Source organism: Mustelus asterias, chromosome 10 (genome assembly GCF_964213995.1).
Source record: "Mustelus asterias chromosome 10, sMusAst1.hap1.1, whole genome shotgun sequence".
NCBI lineage: Eukaryota > Metazoa > Chordata > Chondrichthyes > Carcharhiniformes > Triakidae > Mustelus > Mustelus asterias.
Window position 1 is genome coordinate 91368730 of NC_135810.1, and position 24427 is coordinate 91393156.

At 42.7% G+C, this 24427-nt stretch overlaps 1 protein-coding gene across 1 annotated transcript in view; it reads left to right on the top strand.

Annotated features, from left to right (window-relative positions):
• The first annotated feature begins 12238 nt into the window (after positions 1 to 12238).
• The window catches only part of pan3 (poly(A) specific ribonuclease subunit PAN3), a 157396-nt gene continuing 145207 nt past the window's right edge, over positions 12239 to 24427 (top strand). The window contains exons 1-2 of the mRNA XM_078222194.1: positions 12239 to 12753; positions 18603 to 18721. Coding sequence (XP_078078320.1) covers positions 12366 to 12753; positions 18603 to 18721 — 507 coding nt within the window. The 5' untranslated portion in view covers positions 12239 to 12365. The remainder of the gene's footprint in view (positions 12754 to 18602; positions 18722 to 24427) is intronic.

Genomic DNA, 24427 nt, shown 5'->3' on the forward strand with positions numbered 1-24427 from the left:
ATCTCAATTCACACAATCATATACGCACCTTTCAACATTATAATTCACAAATTATTGTTGATCAAGACTCGACATTATGTTTTTCTTAAAATAAACTTCAAATGATATAAGTTAAATACTGAATTAAATATTTTTGCTTATAGCTAACCATCTTTGCAGTTAATTCTTGCTAGATCAAAACAGCATTTCTGGTTAGAAATAAGCTAGCAATTAAATGTCATAATTATTTGATTGAAAAATTGACTTTGAAACCATTTTACATAATTTCAGAGAAATGTAATTTGTTCTAGTGGCGTGAAAGTATCATAATTTCCTCTTGCCATGCAAGCTACTTATCGGTGTACAAGCAAGTGAAAATTGTAGAATCGTAAACTAATATATGAAATATTTGGTATAACAAGATTGAAAAAATAGTTGATAGGAGAAAAGATTCATTGGATTAAGCACCAGTAATACAGTTAATTTATTTTGCCCCTTTTTCCCCCTTAATTCTATTGAGTTTTACTTTAATGTTATGTACTTAAGAGTTCTTGGCAGCATTAATAATGCAGAAATTATGGTCATGAACCTGAAACATGGTTCACCATTAGTTTCAATGTGCTAGCTAGCAGGTTTAGGAATACATTTCGAAATTAGTTTAATCACAAAAAGATTGAAGTTTTAAGTTATTTTGGGGTACATGTTAAAAAAATTAATCCAGAAAATGGCAGTCTTGCCCAAATTATATTAATTTGATGAAAACATCAACAATTTTTTGGACAAAAAATGATTTGTCCATTAATGGATTAATGATAGCCCCTGTACAATCATACTAGGTTAAATCATAATCTAGTCATATGATTGTTTTATTTAGATTGTGAATTTTATAAAGTGTCACATTACTGTTTTACAACAATGATTTCTGGAGTCTATTGCATCTAATGATTAAGATTGTGCATCTTCTTGTTCATTGAGCATTGTCTGTGTTTTCTTCTTTCCAACTGGTTATTTTCTGTTTTCATTGATTACCAGTCTTGACACCCAAAACATTTCTCTACAACTGATTGTAGAATAATTCTATCCAATCAAATTTCCACAGCTAAAAAAATCCAGAATTTTGCTGCCATGATACTTAGAGAGAAACATTAAGTAATTAAATATAAATATAAATTCTGAGGTTTATCACATCCTTCTAGGAATAAAATGGCAGGATTACCCAAATAAAGGTCCAACATATTTTCCAGTACACAAATATAGAGGTACTTGGGTTTTAACAAGCATGTGAGTAAAATTAAATAGTCTGCACAATATTGTTGGCAAAAGTGGACTGGAAAAAGCTACTTCAAGATGTAAGTTTTAACACATTGGGAGGTCATCAAGAAGATAGAGAAAGTTCAGAACAAAATGTTCTCAGAAAGCAAAACAGTGGGATTCTCGAAGGATAAGGTTGGAAAGGGAAGTTCGCGTGTTAGGACCCTGGCTTTTCCTGGTATCTGTTAATGACCTAAACTTGGATGCACAGGCACAATTACAAAATTTGTGAGTGACACAAAACTTGGATGAATTAAGAATTGTGAGGAGGATAATGATAAACATCAAGAGGACGTGGGCAGAAAAGTGGCAGATGAAATTTAATGCTGAGAAGTACAAAGAACAAAGAACAAAGAACAGTACAGCACAGGAAACAGGCCCTTCGGCCCTCCAAGCCTGTGCCGCTCATTGGTCCAACGAGACCATTCGTTTGTATCCCTCCATTCCCAGACTGCTCATGTGACTATCCAGGTAAGTCTTAAACGATCCCAGCGTGTCTGCCTCCACCACCCTACTTGGCAGCGCATTCCAGGCCCACACCACTCTCTGTGTAAAAAACGTCCCTCTGATATCTGAGTTATACCTCGCCCCTCTCACCTTGAGCCCGTGACCCCTCGTGATCGTCACCTCCGACCTGGGAAAAAGCTTCCCACTGTTCACCCTATCTATACCCTTCATAATTGTGTACACCTCTATTAGGTCTCCCCTCATTCTCTGTTTTTCCAGGGAGAACAAGCCCAGTTTACCCAATCTCTCCTCATAGCTAAGACCCTCCATACCAGGCAACATCCTGGTAAACCTTCTCTGCACTCTCTCTAACGCCTCCACGTCCTTCTGGTAGTGCGGCGACCAGAACTGGATGCAGTACTCCAAATGTGACCTAACCAGCGTTCTATACATCCGCAACATCAGACTCCAGCTTTTATACTCTATACCCCGTCCTATAAAGGCAAGCATACCACATGCCTTCTTCACCACCTTCTCCACCTGTGCTGCCACCTTCAAGGATTTGTGGACTTGCACACCTAGGTCCCTCTGTGTTTCTATACTCTTGATAGCTCTGCCATTTATTGCATAACTCCCTCCTACATTAGTTCTTCCAAAATGCATCACTTCGCATTTATCTGGATTAAATTCCATCTGCCATTTCTCCGCCCAATTTTCCAGCCTATCTATATCCTGCTGTATTGTCCGACAATGCTCTTCGCTATCCGCAAGTCCAGCCATCTTCGTGTCATCCGCAAACTTGCTGATAACACCAGTTACACCTTCTTCCAAATCATTTATATATATCACAAATAGCAGAGGTCCCAGTACAGAGCCCTGCGGAACACCACTGGTCACAGACCTCCAGCCGGAAAAAGACCCTTCGACTGTTACCCTCTGTCTCCTGTGGCCAAGCCAGTTTTCTACCCATCTAGCCACCTCTCCTTGTATCTCATGAGCCTTAACCTTCTTAACCAACCTGCCATGAGGGACTTTGTCAAATGCCTTACTGAAATCCATATAGACGACATCCACGGCCCTTCCTTCGTCAACCATTTTTGTCACTTCCTCAAAAAACTCCACCAAATCTGTAAGGCACGACCTCCCTCTTACAAAACCATGCTGTCTGTCACTAATGAGATTGTTCCATTCTAAATGCGCATACATCCTGTCTCTAAGAATCCTCTCCAACAACTTCCCTACCATGGACGTCAAGCTCACTGGCCTATAATTTCCCGGGTTATCCCTGCTACCCTTCTTAAACAACAGTACCACATTCGCTATCCTCCAATCCTCAGGGACCTCATCTGTGTCCAATGAAGAGACAAAGATTTCCGTCAGAGGCCCAGCAATTACATCTCTTGTCTCCCTGAGCAGTCTAGGATAGATGCCATCAGGCCCTGGGGATTTGTCAGTTTTAATGTTACCTAAAAAGCCTAACACTTCCTCCCTTGTAATGGAGATTCTCTCTAATGGGTCAACACCTCCCTCTGAGACACTCCCAGTCAACAAGTCCCTCTCCTTTGTGAATACCGATGCAAAGTATCCGTTTAGGATCTCCCCTATTCCCTTGGATTCTAAGCATAATTCCCCTCCTTTGTCCCTGAGAGGTCCGACTTTTTCCCTGACAACTCTTTTGTTCCTAACATATGAATAAAATGCCTTAGGATTCTCCTTAATCCTATCTGCCAAGAACATTTCATGACCTCTTTTTGCCCTTTTAACTCCCTGTTTGAGTTCTTTCCTACTCTCTCTGTATTCCTCCAGAGCCCCATCTGTTTTCAGTTGCCTGGACCTAACGTACGCCTCTCTTTTCTTTTTGATCAGATCCTCAATTTCCCTGGTTATCCACGGCTCTCGAATCCTACCATTCCTATCCTTCCTTTTTACAGGCACATGTCTGTCCTGCAGCCTTATCAACTGTTCCTTAAAAGACTCCCACATGCCAGACATGGACTTACCCCCGAACAGCCTCTCCCAATCAACGGCCACCAATTCCTGCCTAATCCGGCTATAGTTTGCCTTCCCCCAATTTAGCACCCTACCCTTAGGACAACACTCGTCCTTGTCCATTACTATCCTAAAGTTAACAGAGTTGTGGTTACTATTTGCCACATGTTCCCCTACCGAAACTTTGACGACCTGACCGGGCTCATTTCCCAGAACTAGATCCAGTTGGGCTATCTACATACTGTTCCAAAGAACCTTCCAGTATGCATTTTACAAATTCCTCCCCGTCCAGACCCCCGGCCCTAAGCACTTTCCAGTCGATACCAGGGAAATTGAAGTCTCCCACCAAAACAAACCTATTTTTTCTGCACATATCCAGAATCTCCTGACATATCCGTTCCTTCACTTCCCGTGGGCTGTTGGGTGGCCTGTAGTATACCCCCAGCGTAGTGATTGCACCTTTCCTGTTTCTGAGCTCCACCATCAAGTATGAATTGATTTATTTTGGTACAAATAATGAGGAGAAGCAAAGTAAAATAAAGGATAAAAAATAAAGGAAGTGCAGGAGCAGATGAATCTGAAGATGACCAGGCGGATTGAGAAAGCAGTTAATAAATCACATGCGATCCTGGGCTTAAAAGGTAAGGACATAGAGCACAAAAGCAAGGAAATTTTGATGAAGTTGCATAAAACACTAGTTTGGCCTCAGCTAGAGAATTGTGTACAGTTTTGGGCATCATAGTTGAGGAAGGATGTGAAAGCATTGGAGAAAGTGCAGGAATGATTCACAAGAATAATTCCAGGGATGAGGAACTTCAGTTATGTGGAAAGACCAGTCTGTCATGTGTAGCTGAAGTAACTCCTCAGAGGCCAGTGTTGTTTCACCAGGTCCCTTTTATTTACAAACTTATCTCCACTCCTGAGAGTGCTTCTGGTACAAAGTCAGAATCCAGAGTGTCAGTAGACCTGACACTGGATTATTATATACACAGGTAAGACTCCCCAATTGGGCAGACAATCATTATCTCAATCAGGGAGCTCATACTCCAAGAGGCTCACCTCATGGGCCTTGTTGAGTTCATTAAAGTAACCTTGTCAAAAGGGTTACTAAAATCCATGTGGGCTGTATGAAATGCATTACCATCACTGACCCTCCTTGTTAAGTTTTCAAAAATCTCCAACATCAGCCAGACACCACCTTTTCTTCACAAGTCCATGCTGACTGCCCTTGGTTGATCCATGCCTTTCTACATCATTTATACTATCTATCAGAATATTTTTCAACTATTTGCTCATCACCAATGTTTGGCTGACAGGCCTGTACTTGATCTACCCTTTTCTCCCTTTTTAAATCATGGTACAACATTAGCAGTTTTTGCATTCTCCAGTCTGTTCCCAGAGAGGATTGTGAAATGATGTTCAGAACCTCAGTTATTTCTGTCTTTGCCCCTCTTAGAAGTGTAGGATGCATTTCATCCATGGCTAGTGATATATCAATTTTTAAAGATGCTAATCTTTTTATAACATCCAATATTCCACACTCCTGTTTAACTGCAATGTCTTCATTGTTCCTCCATTAAGATGCATGTCTTTGACTTCTGCCTCTACACACAAGTTGTGCTTTTGCCTCTTATAAGCCCTACTCTTTCCTTAGTGATCCTCTTGTTCTTCATGTATTTTTAAATTAGCCTTGGGTTTTCCTTGATTTTACTCACCCACACAGGGTTCACAACCACGCTGATTGACCTAACCTCCCTCCAACCCAACCGGGCCTGTCAGCCAAACGGTGGTGGGCAAATAGTTGGAAAAAGTTCCAATGGATAGTATAAATTATGTAGAAAGGCATGGATCAACCAAGGACAGTCAACATGGACATTAGCTGTGTCTAGCTAATGTTTGAGGTTTTTGAAAAGTTAGCAAGGAGGGTCACTGATGGTAATGCATTTCCATACAGTCTATATGAATTTTAGCAACCCTTTGACAAGGTTACACATAACAGACTGAGATCCAAGGGTAAGTGGCAAATTGGATTCAAAACTGGCTCAGTAGCTGGCAGCAAAGGCTAATGGTCAATGGGTATTTGTGATTAGAAGGTTGTTATCAGTAGTATTCTGCAGGGCTCAATATCGGGTCCCCTGACTGATTGTATGTCAATGGGTTGTAACCTCCTTGGAGTGGCAACCAGCAGCAGATTGCCACTTCATACTGACTTACCTACGCTTAAAATGTAAAGCACCTCTCTCATCCAACCTTCCTGACTTAGGCTGGGTGAGACTCAGCAAGTGAACTATGCCCCCTGCTCCAGCAGCAAAGTCTAAAAGAAGCGGAGTAAAGCAGGACAAGCCCTCCTTTAACAGTACTAGCTGCCATATAGCAAGTGAGTTTAAAGGTCCCATTGAAAATAACAGGCCAGGGAGAAGGTAAGTTTCTAAGGTAAGTGAATAGGATGTCGGGATGGGGGTTCAGCTGTCGGCAGGGAGGGATATCGAGGAAGTTAGACATTGGATGAGGAGGCGGGGTGGGTGGCAGGTTGGTGGAGGGTTCTTTTGGGTTAGGTTGTGGTTGGGCTAGTGGGGACGTTAGGCCCGATTGGGTCAGAGGGAGGTTAGGTCAAGCGACGTGGTTGTGAATCCTGTGCGGGTGGGGACTACCTTGAGAGATGGGGTGCTTAGTTGGGGAGAGTGTTCCATGCGGGGCTCAGTCGGCGTCTTTAAAATAGTTACACCAAAGTTCGAAGTGCTTTTATTGCTTCTAATTCTTTCAGAGTAACCATGAGTGTAACATTGTCAGAACCTTTTGAAGTTAGCGATTTAAATAATTATGTCTGATAGTTCCCACTACAACGCAATTGCCCAGAGGAAGTTAGCTCTTTTGGACAATTGCCGGGTAAACTACTTGGGATCTTCGGAGAAGGATTCCCCACCGCATCTTAGGGGTATTCCCCAAATCCGATACTGGGAAGCCAGGACGTTATGAGTCAATAATTTAGACTTAAATGTAGGGGCTGTAATTAACAAGTTGCAGATGAAATAAATTTGTTGTATCATTGCTAGTGAGGATGAAAGCTGTAGGCTACAGAATATTATCAATGAATTGGTCAGTGGGCAGAAAAGTGTCAAATATAATTCAAGCTGGAGTGGTTGAGGTGATACAATTGGGGAGAGCAAACAATACAAGGGAAAACACAATAAATTGTAGGCTTCGGTGGTGTGTAGAGGTACAGAGGGACTACAGAGTGCACGTAGCCCTGTTGGTAATAGGATTGTGGTAAATAAGATTATCAAGAAAGCATGTAGGTGCTTTCCTTTTTAGCTGAGGCGGGGAAGTTATGCTAGAATGAGATAAAACATTAGCTAGGCCCCAGCTATAGAGTACTGCATACAGTTATGGTCACTATGTAACAGGAAGGATGTGATGACACTAGAGAGGGTACAAAGAGATTCATGAGGATATTGCAAGGAAATGAGAATTTTAGCTATGAGGATAATTGTATAAGCTAGAATGAAAACAGGAAATACTGGAAATGCTCAGTAGGTCTGGCAGCATTTGTGGGGAGAGAAAAGGAATTAGCATTTCAGATCAAGAGCGGGTTGTTTAATTTGCATCAGAGGTGGCGGAAAATTATTTAATTGAAGTGTATAAAATTATGAAGGGCATGAATAGAATCCTACAGTGCAGAAGGAGGCCATTCAGCCCATCAAGTCTGCACTGACCACAATCCCACCCAGACCCTATCCCCTCGCATTTACCATAGCTAGTCCCCCTGACATTAAGGGTCAATTTAGCATGGCCAATCCACCTAACCCGCACATCTTTGGACTGTGGGAGGAAATCAGAGCACCTGGAGGAAACCCATGCAGACACAGGGAGAACAAAGCACTGGTTAGGCCCCATTTGGAGTACTGTGAGCAATTTTGGGCCCCACACCTCAGGAAGGACATACTGGCACTGGAGCGGGTCCAGCGGAGATTCACACGGATGATCCCAGGAATGGTAGGCCTGACATACGATGAACGTCTGAAGATCGTGGGATTATATTCATTGGAGTTTAGGAGGTTGAGGGGAGATCTGATAGAAACTTACAAGATAATGAACGGCTTAGATAGGATGGATGTAGGGAAGTTGTTTCCATTAACAGGGGAGACTAGGACGCGGGGGCACAGCCTTAGAATAAAAGGGAGTCACTTTAGAACAGAGATGAGGAGAAATTTCTTCAGCCAGAGAGTGGTGGGTCTGTGGAATTCATTGCCACAGAGGGCTGTGGAGGCCGAGACGTTGAGCGTCTTCAAGACAGAAATTGATAAATTCTTGATTTCTCGAGGAATTAAGGGCTATGGGGAGAGAGCGGGTAAATGGAGTTGAAATCAACCATGATTGAATGGTGGAGTGGACTCGATGGGCCGAATGGCCTTACTTCCGCTCCTATGTCTTATGCTCTTATGGTCTTATAACATGCAAACTCCACACAGACAGTAACCCAAGCCAGGAATCGAACCCTGGTCCCTATGAGGCAGCAGTACTAACCACTGTGCCACCGTGCTGCCCCAGAATGGCTAGGTGAGCCTATTTCTGTTAGCAGAATAAATAACCAAGTGGCATAGATTTCAAGCGATCGGCAGAAGGATTAGGAGGGAGTTGACGATATATAGACTATGGGACAGGTGTAGAACTCTGCCAAAAAGGCTGGTAGAGCTAGAAATCCTCATCACATAAAAGAAAATTGGGTATGTACTTGAAGTGCTGTAACTCACAGGGCTATGGACTAATAGCTGAAAAACAAGATTCAGCTGGATAGCTCTTTTCAGCATGCACAGGCACCTGGGCTGAAGGTTAGGTAAATTTTCTGTTTCTCCCTACCACTGCAGGATCGGCGATATTCCATTCATGGTTTAAGTTTTAAATTTGATTTTCGCATTTCCAAATTAACCCACATTCCCATCAGGTTATCTGCCTCAACTTTGGACCATGATTTTCTACCAGAGCCACTTTCTTCAGCCTTGGAGGAACAGCCTTTTCCTGCCCTCAATTTCGTAAAGGCTAATCTGATACTTATCCTTGAGCAGAGACCCTGAGCAAGCAGCTGCCATAACGTATTTGGTTTCTGAGCTTGAAACCATTAACTGTAGGTATTATCCAGCCCTAATTAGAATTTTGTCCTGGAGTTAATAGTTGTATACAATGTGATTATCAGCAGAGGCCATTCAGACTGTAATGTTCCTGCCAGCTGCTAGCCCCATTACCTGGCCATTTCCCCACAATTTTGCATTTTTTTCTCTTCAGATAATTGTCCAATTCTCTTTTGAAAGCCACAAATGAATTTGCCTCCAGTATAGTCTCAGGTAGTGCATTCTAGATCCTAACCATTTGCTGCATAAAGTTTTTCCTCATTGTCACCATTGCAGCTTTTGCCAATTATCTAAAACTGTTGCTCTCTGGTTCGCGGTCCTTCCATTAACAGGAACAATTTGTATCGACTCTATCATGACCCCTCATGATTACTTGACCAACTGTTCTGATCGAAAGTAAAGAACATTTTGACTGTGGGATGCCACTGAGCATAAATGCTGGGGTGAGGTTAGGTTCTGGTGACCATAAAGCAGGGGCAGGGGGTGGGGGTGGAGGGGGAGGGGAGGGCACAGGCTTGCAAAAAAAGAGGCAAAGGCAAGGGAGTGTCTTTCATAGCCTGTCCTAGAAATAATCGACAAATGATCAAAATAAAGGGACAATCCCTTAAAATACGAGACAAGAGGTCACCCTTGACTGATATGCCATATAATTGCTCGACTGGAACAAAAACAGAAAATGCCGGAAAAACTCAGCAGGTCTGACAGCATCTCTGAGGGAGAACAGAGCCAACGTTTCGCGTCTGATGGAAGGGTCACCTGACTCGAAACATTGGCTCTGCATTCTCTCTCCACATATGCTGTCTGAGCTTTTCCCAGTATTTTTGTTTTAGATTCCAGCATCCGCAGTATTTTGCCTGTCTAATTGGGTGTCTTGGGTAATCATCTGTGCGGAGTCTGCACGTCGTTTTCCACGTGTCTGTGTGGGCTTCCTCCAGGTGCTTCAATTTCCTCTCACAACCCGAGAGGATGGATTTAGATGGATCGGCCGTGCCAAATTCTCCGTTGGATACAAAGTTGGCTTGAAGACAGGTGGTGGTTGCAGAGGGTTGTTTTTCAAACTGGAGGCCTGTGACCAGCGGTGTGCCTCAGGAATCAGTGCTGGGTCCACTGTTATTTGTCATTTATATTAATGATTTGGATGAGAATTTAGGAGGCATGGTTAGTAAATTTGCAGATGACACCAAGATTGGTGGCATAGTGGAAAGTGAAGAAGGTTATCTCAGATTGCAATGGGATCTTGATCAATTGGGCCAGTGGGCCAATGAATGGCAGATGGAGTTTAATTTAGATAAATGTGAGGTGATGCATTTTGGTAGACCAAATTGGAGCAGGACCTACTCAGTTAATGGTAGGGCATCGGGGAGAGTTATAGAACAAAGAGATCTAGGAGTACAGGTTCATAGCTCCTTGAAAGTGGAGTCACAGTGGACAGGGTGGTGAAGAAGGCATTTGGCATACTTGGGTTCATTGGTCAGAACATTGAATACAGGAGTTGGGACGTCTTGTTGAAGTTGTACAAGACATTGGTGAGGTCACACTTGGAATACTGTGTACAGTTCTGGTCATCCTATTATAGAAAGAATATTATTAAACTAGAAAGAGTGTAGAAAAGATTTACAAGGATGCGACTGGGACTTGATGACTTGAGTTATAAGGAGAGGCTGGATAGACAGGGACTTTTTTCCCTGGATCATAGGAGGCTTAGGAGTGAACTTATAGAGGTCTATAAAATAATGAGAGGCATAGATAAGGTAGAGAGTCAACGTCTTTTCCCAAAGGTAGGGGAGTCTAAAACTAGAGGGCATAGGTTTAAGGTGAGAGGGGAGAGTTACAAAAGGGTCCAGAGAGGCAATTGTTTCACTCAGAGGGTGATGTGTGTCTGGAACAAGCTGCCAGAGGCAGTAGTAGAGGCGGGTACAATTTTGTCTTTTAAAAAGCATTTAGACAGTTACATGGGTAAGATGGGTGTAGAGGCATATGGGCAATTGGGACTAACTTAGTGGTAAAAACTGGGCAGTATGGACAAGTTGGGCCGAAGGACCTGTTTCCATGCGGTAAGCCTCCATGACTCCCTTGTACTCAAACAGGCGCGGGCCCCGAGTGTGGCAACTGGGGGAATCATCATAGTAATTTCATTGCGGTGTCGACGTGAGGCTACTTGTGACTGATAATAAATAAACAAACTTTAATTATGAAAGCAAAATACTGCGGCTGCTGGAATCTGAAAGAAAAACAGAGAATGCTGGAAAATCTCAGCAGGTCTGACAGCAGAGAGAATGCTCTGACGAAGGGTCATCTGGACTCGAAACATTGGCTCTATTCTATGTTGACAGAAGCTGTCAGGCCTGCTGAGATTTTCCAGCATCTTCTGTTTGTGTAATAAATGGCATGGTAGCACAGTGGTTAGCACTGCTGCTTCACAGCTCCAGGAACCTGGGTTCGATTCCCGGCTCGGGTCACTGGCTGTGTGGAGTTTGCACATTCTCCTTGTGTCTGTGTGGGTTTCACACATTCTCCTTGTGTCTGTGTGGGTTTCCTCCGGGTGCTCCGGTTTCCTCCCACAGTCCAAAGATGTGCGGGTTAGGTTGATTGGCCATACTAAAATTGCCCCTTAGTGTCCTGGGATGCGTAGATTAGAGGGATTAGCGGGTAAAATATGTAGGGATATGGGGGTAGGGCCTGGGTGGAATTGTGGTCGGTGCAGACTCGATGGGCCGAATGGCCTCTTTCTGTACTGTAGGGTTTTTATGATGTATATATATATTTTTTTTAAGTGACAAGCAGGGCAGGGAAGGAACAGTCTTGATAAGGAATGTAATCAGTAGGTGCACACACACACAAGTCTTGTGAAGTGGGTGGAGGGAGGACACTGAAAGGAAGCAGCAGCTGACAGCCAGTGGGGCAGGCACAGCGTCCTCTCTCTCCCTCCACATTTGTTTTGATTCCTTGGGCGCCCAGAATGCGCCAAGGCTGCGCATGCGCACTGAGGCGCCAGCTGGCTGCTCGGCGGAGGCCGCTTCCAGCCGAAAAAAAAACAAGGGAGGGAAAAAAAAACTTGTGGCTGCGGTCGGAGCGGCTCCCACCATCGGCAGAAATAAACACCACCGCTCGGGAGCCTGAGCCTAACCCGATTAGCCGCCCTTCCCCCCCTCCTCCTCCTCTTCACCCCGATCGAGTTGTCGGCTGCAAGCGGGGCCTATCTATTATTTTCGGTGGTTTTTTTTTGTTGTTTGTGTGTGTGGTGTTTTTTCCCCCCCCCCCCTTCCTCTCCGCGCCCGCCCGCCCGCTTCCAATGTTGTTGTTGCCCTCCTTCTTCTCGGCCTCGGCTCACGGATTTGAATTGTGGGAGCAGCGGGAGCGGGAGCAGCAGCGGGAGGAGCAGCAGCAGCAGCGAGGCCGGACCTGGACCTGCGGCTCTGCCCCCCCCGGGGCCGTGCGTGTGGCGAGCCGCCGCCGCCGTCGTCGTCGTTGAAGGTGGCTTTCTCCAGCCTCTTCCCGTCCCCTCCGCCGGCCATGAATGGTGGCGGCGGCGGGGCGCTGCCGGGTGGTGTCGGTGGTGGCGGCGGTGGTGGTGGCGGCGGCGGCTCCTCCAAGGTGAAGTACTGCCGTTACTACGCCAAGGACAAGACCTGTTTCTACGGCGACGAGTGCCAGTTCCTGCACGAGGATCCCAACAATGGCGCCGTTTCCGCGAGCCTCGGTCTTGTCGTCAATAACAACCACCCGGGACTGGGAGTCGGGCCGGCCGCGGCTGCGCCGGGAGGCGGCGGCGGCGGAGGAGGAGCTGCCGGCGGAGGGGGTGGCGGCGGCGGCGGTGGAGGAGGAGGGGGAGGATATCCACACGGAGGGCCCAAAAAAAGCGAACTCGGAAGCCTGGTGGAGCCCGGGCAGTTGCTCACCAGTGAGTGTATTGGATATATTTCGGTCTGTTTATTAAAACCTGTCCCCCACCGTGCCCGCGTCTCAGGGGAGACGCTGTTTGCTTGATGCAAATACATTTGCTTTGCCTTCCCTTCCCTCTCCCCGCACCCCCCCACTCCTACAAAGGAAACAGCAGCTTGCTTGTCAAGTGGACCCGGAAGAGTAGACGTCTCAAAACAAAAAGAGTACTACCATCATCTCTGGCCAATCCTTACCATTAAAATATGTTCTGGAAAAGAGTGGCTTGACATGGGATGCACTTTTTAAAAATGAAACCTCAATAGTGAGAAGTTTAACGTCTTTCTGAGAGCACATCTTGTTGACCTGGATGGGGTCGAGGTGCCAATTAAATCCCAGGGCTTTTGGGTGTAACTTCACACAATTGTAGCCATGCATTTGTTTATTTTGGGGATTGATGAGTTATAGTACAGGAACTGGGCTGCTCAATCTGACACTTCAAATTTGAGTATTTCAATTTATATTTGTACAGCTCCTTTAATGCGAACAAAATAATCCTTTGGCACTGCATAGAAGCGAGATTCAAATAGACTTTAAACCAAGGAGGGATATTGGTAGAAATCACCAAAATCCGATTCAGAGGTGGGTTTTGAGGACAGGAAACAGGGACATTTGCATGTATATTGTAGCCATCAGTGGTGCTGTGAAAGGAAGTGGAGGTGTGCAGTGTACACAGGCGGCTAGAATCTGGATCAGGTTGGCAATTTTTTATTGGTTAATTTGTCTTAAAAGGTAAACATATCTGAAAAATATAACTTTTTAAAGTTATTCCATTTGCAGCCACAGCTCAAGTGTTCTTGACATGTTATGACACTTAATTTTTTTTTCTGCTCAGATCAATTTAGTACTTACTTGATAAACTATATTTAAATTAATTGAATTGCTTCTGCGAAATTGTAACAAAGCCCAGATATGCCTTAAAAAAACTTGGGGGCACTACCTGGTCACAGAAATAAAGTGAAATAAGCTGTGATCAAGTTAATGGTCAGTGTAATTGAAAGTGATTTAGACATCTGGAATATAAGAACAGGAGTAGGCTATTGTCTCGAGTTTGTTTCAGTACTGAATTTAATCATGGCAGTTATGTACCTCAACTCCAAGTTGATCCATATGCACTATATCCTTGCTAATAAAAGTCTGCTGATATCAGTATTGAAGTTTTAGTTGGCACAGAATCCACAGCTTGTTGAGGGAGAAAATTCCACATTTCTATTATCTTCAGGGAAACAAATGCTTTCTAATTTCATTGAATAGTGTAGCTCTAATTTTATCTTGGTGTCCATTTTTCTGAATTCCCCCTCCAGAGGAACTAGATTCCCTATAATCTTAACAAATTCTTTTATGGTTTTAAATATCTCAGCTAGATGACCCCTCAACCTGTTACCTACGTGGAGTGGTTGAAGCAAATAGTATAGTTATATTTAAAGGGTAATTAAACAAGCATATCAGGAGAAGGGATTAGATGGTTAAAATGGGAGGAGGCAGCAGTGGAGCATAAATATCAGAATGGACTATTTGGACCAAACAGCCTGAATCTGTGCCATATATCCTAATCTACCTTTAAAATAAAGAATATAAGTCACAGTTATACAACCTGTCTCGCTAACTTAATCCTTTTAAAGACATTATGGTAAATGTGTTTCTCAAAGGCATATCTTTCCTGAGGTTGTGCCGTACTGCTTGCAGTACTCTTGACGGCTCTGACCAAGTCTTCACAAATGAAACTGAAACATAGAAAATAGGAGCAGGAGTAGGTCATTCAACCCTTTGAGCCTGTTCTGTTATTCAATATAATCATGGCTGATCCTCTATCTCGGGGGTCTCCAAACTACGGCCCGCGGGCCGCATCTGGATCGAAGTTTGGAGACCGCTGCTCTATCTCAATGCCATACTTCCGCATTCTCCCCATACCTCTTGACACCTTCTAGAATCTGGAAATTCTTATCTTTCTTAAATATACTCAGTGACTTGGCTTCCACAGCCTCCTGAGGTAGAGAATTCCACAGGTTCACCACCCTCTGCATGAAGAAGGTTTTCCTCATCTCTGTCCTAAGTGGCTTACCGCATATCCTGAGACTGGGACCCTTTGTTCTACACCAACCTTGCCAGAGGAAACATCATTTATGCATCCGCTTGGTCAGCCCTGTCAGAATTTTAAATGTTTCAGTGAGATCCCCTCTCATTCTTCTAAAATCCAATGAATACAGGCCTAGTTGACCCAACTTTATACAACAATCCTGCCATTGCAGGAACCAGTCTGGGGAAACTTTGGTGCACTCCTTTTATGACAAGTGTTTCCTTTCTTACGCAAGGAGACCAAAACTGCACACACTACTCCAGATGTGGCCTTACCAAGGCTCTGTTCAGCTGCAGTAAGATATCCTTGCTTCTGTATTCGGGTTCTCTTGCAACCAAGGCTAACATACCATTTGCCTTTTTAACTGCTTGCTGCACCTGTATGCTCACATTCAGTGATGTGTATGAGGACACCCAAGTCCCTTTGTATGTCAACATTTCCCAATCTATCAGTATTTAAATAATACTCTGCAGTTCTGTTTTCCCTATTGCGCAGATAACATCACACTTATCCACGGTGGCACAGTGGTTAGCACTGCTGCCCCTCAGCGCCAGGGATCTGGGTTCGATTCCCGGTTTAGGTCACTGTCTGTGTGGAGTCTGCACGTTCTCCCCATGTCTGTGTGAGTTTCCTCCGGGTGCCCCAGTTTCCTCCTCCAGTCCGAATGATGTGCTGGTTAGGTGCATTGACCATGCTAAATTCTCCCTCAGTGTACCTGAACAGGCACTGGAGTGTGGTGACTAGGGGATTTTCACAGTAACTTCATTGCAGTGTTGATGTAAGCCTACTTGTGACACTAATAATAAATAAATGTACTGCATCTGCCCTGTATTTGGCCACTCATTCAACTTTTCCAAATCGCTTTGAAGCCTCTTTTCCTTTTCTCCACTCTTATTCCCACCAGTTTCATGTTGTCAGAAAACTTGGGCAATATTATATCCCTCATCCATATCATTGATGTATATCATGAATAACTAGGGCCTACACACTGATCTCTTGGAGCACTCCACTAGTCACCACCAGCTACTCTGAAAAAGACCCAGTTGTTCCTACTCTATTTCCTGTCTGCTAACCAATTCTCAATCCATGTGATTTAATTTTGCACACTAACCTCGTGTGGGACTTTATCAAAAGCTTCTGAAAATCCAAATGCACCACATTCTCCCTTTTCTATTCTGTCAGTTACGTCCTCAAAGAAACTCTGGTAGGTTTGTTAAACATGATTCTTAAATCCATGTTGACTTTGTCTAATCACGTTGATATTTTCTAAGTGTCCTGTTATCACACCCTTTTGAATATTTTCCCTACCTCTGATGTCAGGTTAACAGGTCTGTCATTCCCTGTTTTCTCCCTTTTTTTATATAGTGGGATTACATTTGTATTCCAGCCCCTTTAGATCGGAGCAGAAGTAGGCCATACAAGTTCTTGAACTTGCTTTGCTGTTAAGTCACATCTTGGCTGATTTCCTGCCTCAGCATTTTACCACACTATCCCCATATTCCTTGATGTCATTAGTATCTAGAAATCTATCAATCTCTATCTTGAACATGACAATGACTGAGCTTCACAGCTCTCTAGCTAGGCAATTTCAAAGATCTGCAATCCACTGCATGAATAAATTTCTCCTCATCTCAGTCCTAAATGGCTTGTCACTTATTTTGAGGCTGCTCTCCCTTGTCCAAGACCCTCTCATTCTCCCCTAGCTAGGGAAACATCTTTCCTGCATCTACCCTATCTAAACCCTTGAGTTTTGTAGGTTTCATGAGATTTTTGATTTGATTTATTATTGTCACGTGTTAGTATACAGTGAAAACTATTGTTTCTAGCGCACTATACTGGTTGCTTTTCCGATGCAGTGGGAAGTGTAGACAGAGTCAATGGATGGTTTGCATGATGGACTGGGCTTCGTCCACGACTCTGTAGTTTCTTGTGGTCTTGGATAGAGCAGGAGGCATACCAAGCTGTGATACAATCAGAAAGGATGTTTTCTATGGTGCATCTGTAAAGGTTGGTGACAGTTGTAGCTGACATGCCAAATTTCCTTAGCTTCCTGAAGAAGTTGGGCTTTCTTAATATTAACGTTGGTGTGGAGTGACCAGGGCAGGTTGTTGGTCACCTCTCATTCTTCCGAACATAGAGTTTGTTTATTTACTAGTGTCACAAGTAGGCTTACATTAACACTGCAATGAGGTTACTGAAAATCCCATAAATTATTTTTAGATAACTTTAGATAATACAGGCCTAGTCTCCTCAGTCTCTCCTATAGGACAGTCCTGCCTTCCAGGAATGAGTCTGGTGAAACTTTGCTGTACTCCCTCTCCTGCAAAATATATCCTTCCTTGGGTAAGGGGACCAAAACAGTACATAATACTCCAAGACGTGGTTTAATCAAGGTTCTCCTCTTGCGATATAGGCCAACATATAATTTGCTTTCCTAATTGCGTGCTGCACTGTGTAAACAGGGCATCAACCAATACTCATTACTGTATTTGAAGTGGGCAATCTAGGATAACCTTGGGGCAATTATGGGCAAAGAATTTATGTTAAATTTGTATAGAATGTTGGTTGCACCACAAGAGAAGTAGTGTGATTGTTTCTGTTCTTATTATAAAAATAATATGGAGACACTGGAGAGGGTGCAAATTGGATTTTAAAAAAGAAAACAGAACTGAAAGGTTATATCTCTCAGGAAAGATTCAACAGACTGTTCATTTTACTAGAAAAATAAAACCAAGGGGCCACCTGATAGAGACATTCAAGGTTATAAAGGGTTTTGATGTGATAAACATACAGAAAATGTTGCTAATTATGGGTGAGACCAGAACTTGGGGCCATAAATATAAGATAGTTACAAATAAGTGAATTCAGGAGAAATTTCTTTACTCAGATGTGATTAGGATATGGAACTCTACCAGAGGGAGTACTGGGTGGTTGAGGTGAAAAACTTAATGAACTAAGGTTAGATGAACTAAGGAGAAATTATGTAAGTATATGAGAAAGAAAGGAATGGAAGGATATGTTGAAAAGGTGAGATGAAATAAGGTAGGAAGAGGCTAATATAGAGCATAAACATGATTATTGACCTGTTGAAGCAAATGGCTTATTTATGCATTGTAAATACTGTGTAATATTAGGTAATTCCATTAGCCTTTTGCTTACCTTTTGTACCTGTGTGCTCATTTTTGTGATTTATCTATCTTGAAAATCTCTTTTGAGAAAGTATAGGGAGTAGCAAAATAGCCTGGAGTAAATTATGACAATGTATTCCAACAGTACTGCATTTCAACATAAGACATATGCTGAGAAAATGTTATCATGTCTGGCAGGGCCCAATAGTGTGGTAGCAGTAGTAGTGGAATTGATTTGTTGTGATTTTAAATTCATTAAATTTGGTCACTTGTGGCTGGCACTAGATTTGTGAAAAACTGAAGTAATTTACTTATGATCTTTATTGTAAGGAAGCGTTACTTCCTATCTGGTCTGATTTACAATCCCATATCACATAATTGACTTAATGCACTCTGAAGTGGCTCATCAAGGTAGCTGTGTGTTTAAAAAAAAATTACAATAAAGCAGACCTATGCTTAAGGAAGGGCAATATATATAGCCAGTGTGGTCCCAATAACTAGTACAACTATTTTTTAATATTAATTGTGCTAGTTTGCTTACTTCCTACTGTTTTGATTATGTAGCGAAAAATAATTCGGAAATCTTTAAGCTTCTTTATTTTTCAGTTCCAGGAATGGATGCAGCATTACCAGACAACCTCACCAATTCATACTTCAGCAGCAGCTTTATTGGAGTAAATGGCTTTGGAGGAGGGCCAGCTGAGCCAAAGTACCCTTTGATTCAGGTATTTGAAATTAATTGCCTCTAAACTTTACATGTAATAAATTCTGAAAATGACTTTACAGTATTAAAATAACTAACCTAAATATTACATTCGGCATAGAGGCTGACAGCTGTCTTTTCACATTTGAATATAACATAGTTTACATGTGGTTGAAAGGGCAATGCTGAAGTTTATTTAAAGAAACAGTACACTTTAGTGTGATATCTGGGTAGAAATTCCATTTTGGATGTGAAATACTCTTGAAATTGCATGGATTAGATTATGCTTCAAGTTTCTACTAAAATTAATTTGCAAAATCACAAAATCTTCCATGATCCAGCGTAATCTGGCACTGTAATGGAATATAATTTTTTCATTAAGTATTCTTTGTATTGGAGGGGTGGGGCTCCAGGATTTTGACCCAGCAACAATGAAGGAAAGGCAATATATTTTTAAGTTTAGATGGTTTGTGGATTAACAACTCCCCTTTCTTGCCTGCTCCCAATATCCCTTGATTCCAAAAATCTGTCTGTCTCTGTCTTAAACATGTTCAAAGATGGAGCATCAACAAAACCCCCTGAGGTAGAAGATTCCTAACATTCACAATCCATTGAGTGAAGAAATTTCTCCTCATCTCAGAACTAAATGATCGGTCCCTTAACCTGAGACACTGTCCCTCTTCTAGATTTCCCAGCTAGCTTTCAAAAGAGAATTGGGTAAATACTTGGAGAAAAAAGTGCAGGGACATGGGGAAAGAGCAAAGGAGGAGAGACTAATTGGATTGTTCTTTAAAAGAGCCTGTGTAGATTCAGTGGCTCGTTCTCTGCTGTACTATGCTATGATTCTAAGGGGATATTTAAAATTGAGGTGCTTTGATAGAGGAAGTCGGAAGAAACTGATTGCTCTGGCAAATGGGTTGATAACTAGAGGTCTCAAAATGGTAATTTTTTCACAGCGTTGGAAAGATTTGGGTTACATTTCCTGAAAGGGTATTGGAGACAGATTTCATTGGAATTTTGGACATGTTCTTGAAGATGATAAAGCAAGCAGTGGTGTTGAGGTGTAGGATTAAATTGGACAGTTCTATCAAAGAACCGGCACAGACATCACAGACTTAATGTCCTCATTTGGTGTTGTAAGTGTTGTTTAGAAAATAAATCCATTTCAAGGTAATCTGCAGTAGATGGTTTGAGGCATTGGTCACAATCACAAATCTCCTCTTTCCCCTTCTACACCCCAGGACATGGATGTTTTTTCATTTGGTGGGTCCTGCCTGCAAACTGTCAACACTTATCATGGACGATTAAATAGTGCAATCACTTAGAGATAGAAATCATTGATTGTGATGGGACGGATGTGACAAACCCTCTGATTCCTTTGAAATCAGTCTTTGTGATTTGGCTGCTTCTGCTCAGCAATTCTCTGTGCAGAATGGGAATGTTGCAGGTAGGAACAAGCTGTCAGTCTTAGGCTGCAGACCATTAGGGCTGCCTCATCTCACTCTGTCCAGAACAAGTTTCCAATCCTAGTTCCAAATCCGCAGCAAATGCTGAAGAATCACAGCGACTCAAGGAACTGGTGTAAGGGGGTCCGCCGGGAACAGTAACCTGCCTCTTCGCTTTCACGGGCTGACAGATCCTTTATGCATTCCAATATTCACTCATTGCTCATGGCCACCCAATGTTTAACTAGTCTGGAGCCATAAACAAATGCAAACTCTCCTCAAGAACAGCACAAACGGTATCATTTATCCTCCTCCAAACTGTGGTTGATTTTGGTTTTATTTGCTCTTCAATGTGGTTGACACAGCAGCATTTATTTTTTTCTGAGAGTTGCTCCATGGGCACTGAGTCTGATAGTTTGAGAGTAGAGTTACATGTAGCCAAGATCAGATAAACAGTGGCAGGTTTTCTTCACCCAATAACATTATTCCCTCTGTTGGGTTTTTACAATAGTCTAAGACTTGTCTGATGCCAGTCCAGAAATTAACATGTTATCAGAGTTTGGAGCTCAACAGCTCATCCAACACCTGACCACCATGCATGTAAATATTCCTTGGCTATACAGTGTTATGTTCCTGAAAATCGCACTAAGTAAAACCTCTAAGTGAAGCATAGTTTCCCCTTGGAGTTAATATTAAAGCTGAAGGAAGGTCCCTGAGGACAATTTTTTGCCTGGGGAAGTCAATGTAAAAATTGAAACATTGTACTGGCCAGGTGATTGAAGTTTCAGTAGGAGAGCATTTTGGGAACAGTGATCATAATTCCATAAGTTTTAAGATGCTTGTGGATAAGGACAAGAGTGGTCCTCGGGCAAGATATTAAATTGGGGGAAGACTAACTACAATAACATTAGGCAGGATCTGGGGAGTGTAGATTGGGGGGGGGGGGCTGTTTGAGGGTAAATCAACATCTGACATGTGGGAGTCTTTCAAATGTCAGTTGATTGGGATTCAGGATCAGCATGTACCTGTGAGGATGAAGGATAAATGTGGCAAGTATCAGAAATGCTGGATAACAAGGGATATTATGAGCCTTGTCAAAAAGACAAAGGAAGCATTTGTAAGGTTTAAAAGGCTTGGGACAGATGAAGCCCTTGAAGAATATAAAGAACGCAGGAAGGAACTTAAGGAAGGAGTTAGGAGGGCTGAAAAGGGGTCGTGAAAAGTCCTTGGCAAACAGGATTAAGGAAAATCCTAAGGCATTTTATACATATGTAAAGAGCAAGAGGGAAAGGGTTGGTGCACTCAAGGATAGTGGAGGAATGTGTGCATGGAACCAGAGGAAATGGGCGAGATGCTAAATGAATGCTTTGCCTCAGTATTCACCAAAGAGGGGGATTTGATGGATGAGGAGCCTATGGTAGAGTGTGTAGGTATTCTGGGTCATGTCGATATCAAAAAGGAGGAGGTATTGGGCATCTTAAAAAGCATTAAAGTAGATAAATCCCCAGGGCCTGATGGGATCTACCCCAGAACACTGAGGGAGGGAAGGGCGGAAATTGCTGGGGCCTTGACCGAAATCTTTGTATCCTCATTGGCTACAGGTGAAGTTCCAGAGGACTGGAGGATGACTAATTGTTTAAGAAGGGCAGCAGGGATAATCCAGGAAATTATAGGCTGGTGAGCCTTGCGTCAGTGGTAGGGAAATTATTGGAAAAGATTCTTTGGGACAGGGTTTACTCACATTTGGAAACAAATGGACTTATTAGTGATAGATAGCATGGTTTTGTGAAGGGGAGATCGTGCCGCACTAACTTGATTGAGTTTTTCGAGAAAGTGACGAAGATGATAAATAAGGGAAAGGCAGTGGACTTCAGTAAAGCCTTTGACAAGGTACCTCATGATGGACTGGTACAAAAGGTGAAGTCACACGGGATCAGAGGAGAGTTGACAAGGTGGATACAGAACTGGCTTGGCCATAGACGACAGAGGGTAGCAGCAGAGGGGTGCTTTTCTGAATATAGCGGTGTTCCACAGGGATCAGTTCTGGGACCTTTGTTGTTTGTAGTATATATAGATGATTTGGAGGAAAATGTAGCTGGTCTGATTAGTAAGTTCGCAGACGACGCAAAAATTGGTGGAGTTGTGGATAGTGGAGAGGATTGTCAGTGGACACAGCATGATACAAACCGATTGGAGATTTGGGCGGAGAAATGGCAGATGAGGTTTAATCCAGACAAGTGTGAGATAATGCATTTTGGAAGCTCCAATGCATACAGGAATTATGCAGTAAATGGTAGAGCCCTTAGGAGTATTGACAGATCTGGGCGTGCATGTCCACTAATCACTGAAAGTGGCAACGCAGGTGGATAAGGTAGTCAAGAAAGTATACGGCATGCTAGCCTCCATCGGTCGAGGCATTGAGTATAAAAATTGGCAGGTCATGCTGCAGCTGTACAGAACCTTAGTTAGGCCTCATTTAGAATATTGTGTACAATTCTGGTCGCCACACTACCAGAGGATGTGGATGCTTTGGAGAGGGTACAGAAGAGGTTTATCAGATGTTGCCTGGTCTGGAGGATATTGGCTATGGGGAGAGGTTGGATAAACTCGGTTTGTTCTCACTGGAACGATGGCGATTGAGGGGTTACCTGATACAGGTTTACAAGATTGAGTGGCATGGACAGAGTGGATAGTCAGATGCTCTTTCCTAGGATAGAAAAGTCAAGTACTCGGGAACATAGGTTTAAGGTGCATGGAGAAAAGTTTAGAGGAGATGTGCGAGGCAAGTTTTTTTAGATAGAGGGTAGTGAATGTCTGGAATGCGCTGCCTTGGGAGGTGGTGGGAGCAGGTACAATGGCGTTATTTAAGAGGCAACTTGACGAATACACAAATAGGATGGGAATAGAAGGATATAGACTCTAAGTGCATACGGTTTTAGTTTAGAAAGGCATCATGATCGGCACAGGACTTAATGTGGGATAGGAAATAGGTAGATTTATGGATGAGTTCAAGTGTAGTGTGGGAGGCTAGCAGGCAGAGTTTTGGAATTGTTGTATCTGGAAGGGATGAAAGTGGGGATTACGATTTGGGCAGCAGATGGACTGAAGAAAGGTTAGTGGCAGGCAATGTTTGAGGTAGAAGTAGTGATTTTTGTTATGAAGAGAATGGAATGATATGGATAAATGGATGTGAGGTTAAGGCTGAATCTAAAGAAAAACATATATACAAACAACATAACTAATAAAGGAATGGATGCCAAGAAAGAGTATGAACCTAGGAAATGGATTTAAAAAAAATTGGAGGTGGGGATTGGGGAGTGAAATATAAAATGGAATTATTAAGAGTATAAAAAATTCAAAACTATAATTATTTGATCGATACTTAAGTAACAAAAGTAGAATTAAGATGTGGACAGGTCCACTAAGAGATGTGCAAGATAAGCTCTTGAGATAGTACTGAAATGACAGGGATGGTGATTAGATATTTCACCTTGGTTTTCACTGAAGAGGCTATCAAAGAAGAACTTCAATAGTAGAAGGAAGTAGGATCTTACAGCAGTTAAAATAGAAAGATATTAGCCAAAGGTTGAAATGGATTGCACAACTGAGACCAAAAAAAACTAGGGAGGAAGTAGCAAAGACACTAGTATAATATCAAAGCTCAGTCGCAAAAGGATGTACTTCCTATCTTTACAAAGAAAGGTAATGTTAACAGAGTCCCACACAACCCAGGACAATCCAAACCACTTTAAAGCTTACAAAGTACTTTAGAAATATATATTGGAATAATATTGGAAAGGAGAAATTTATGAAGTCTCTGACTAAAATAAAGGAACCTTAGGAGCAAGAGATAATAAAAAATGTACAAAATAATAGAAATTAATGGAGCAGATATTCATGGTTATCACCAGATAGTCAACATTTGGAGAAAGAATTCAAATGAAGATTAATCAGCAAGTCATAAATATGGAATTAAAAGTTTCTGAGAAACCAGATGGGATTGCTTTAAAAAAAAATCCCACATATATTTAGTAGAAGATATATAAATCACATGTAATGTGAAAATGAGCAACCCAGATGGGTAAGGCAGCAAGTTAACACTGCTGCCTTACAGCACCAGGGACCCAGGTTCGATTCTTGGCTTGGTCACTGTCTGTGTGGAGTCTGCACGTTCTCCCTGAGTCTGTGTGGGTTTCTCCGGGTGCTCTGGGTTCCTCACACAGTTCGAAAGGCATGCCGGTTAGGTGCTTGGCCATGCTAAATTCTCCCTCCGTGCACCCGAA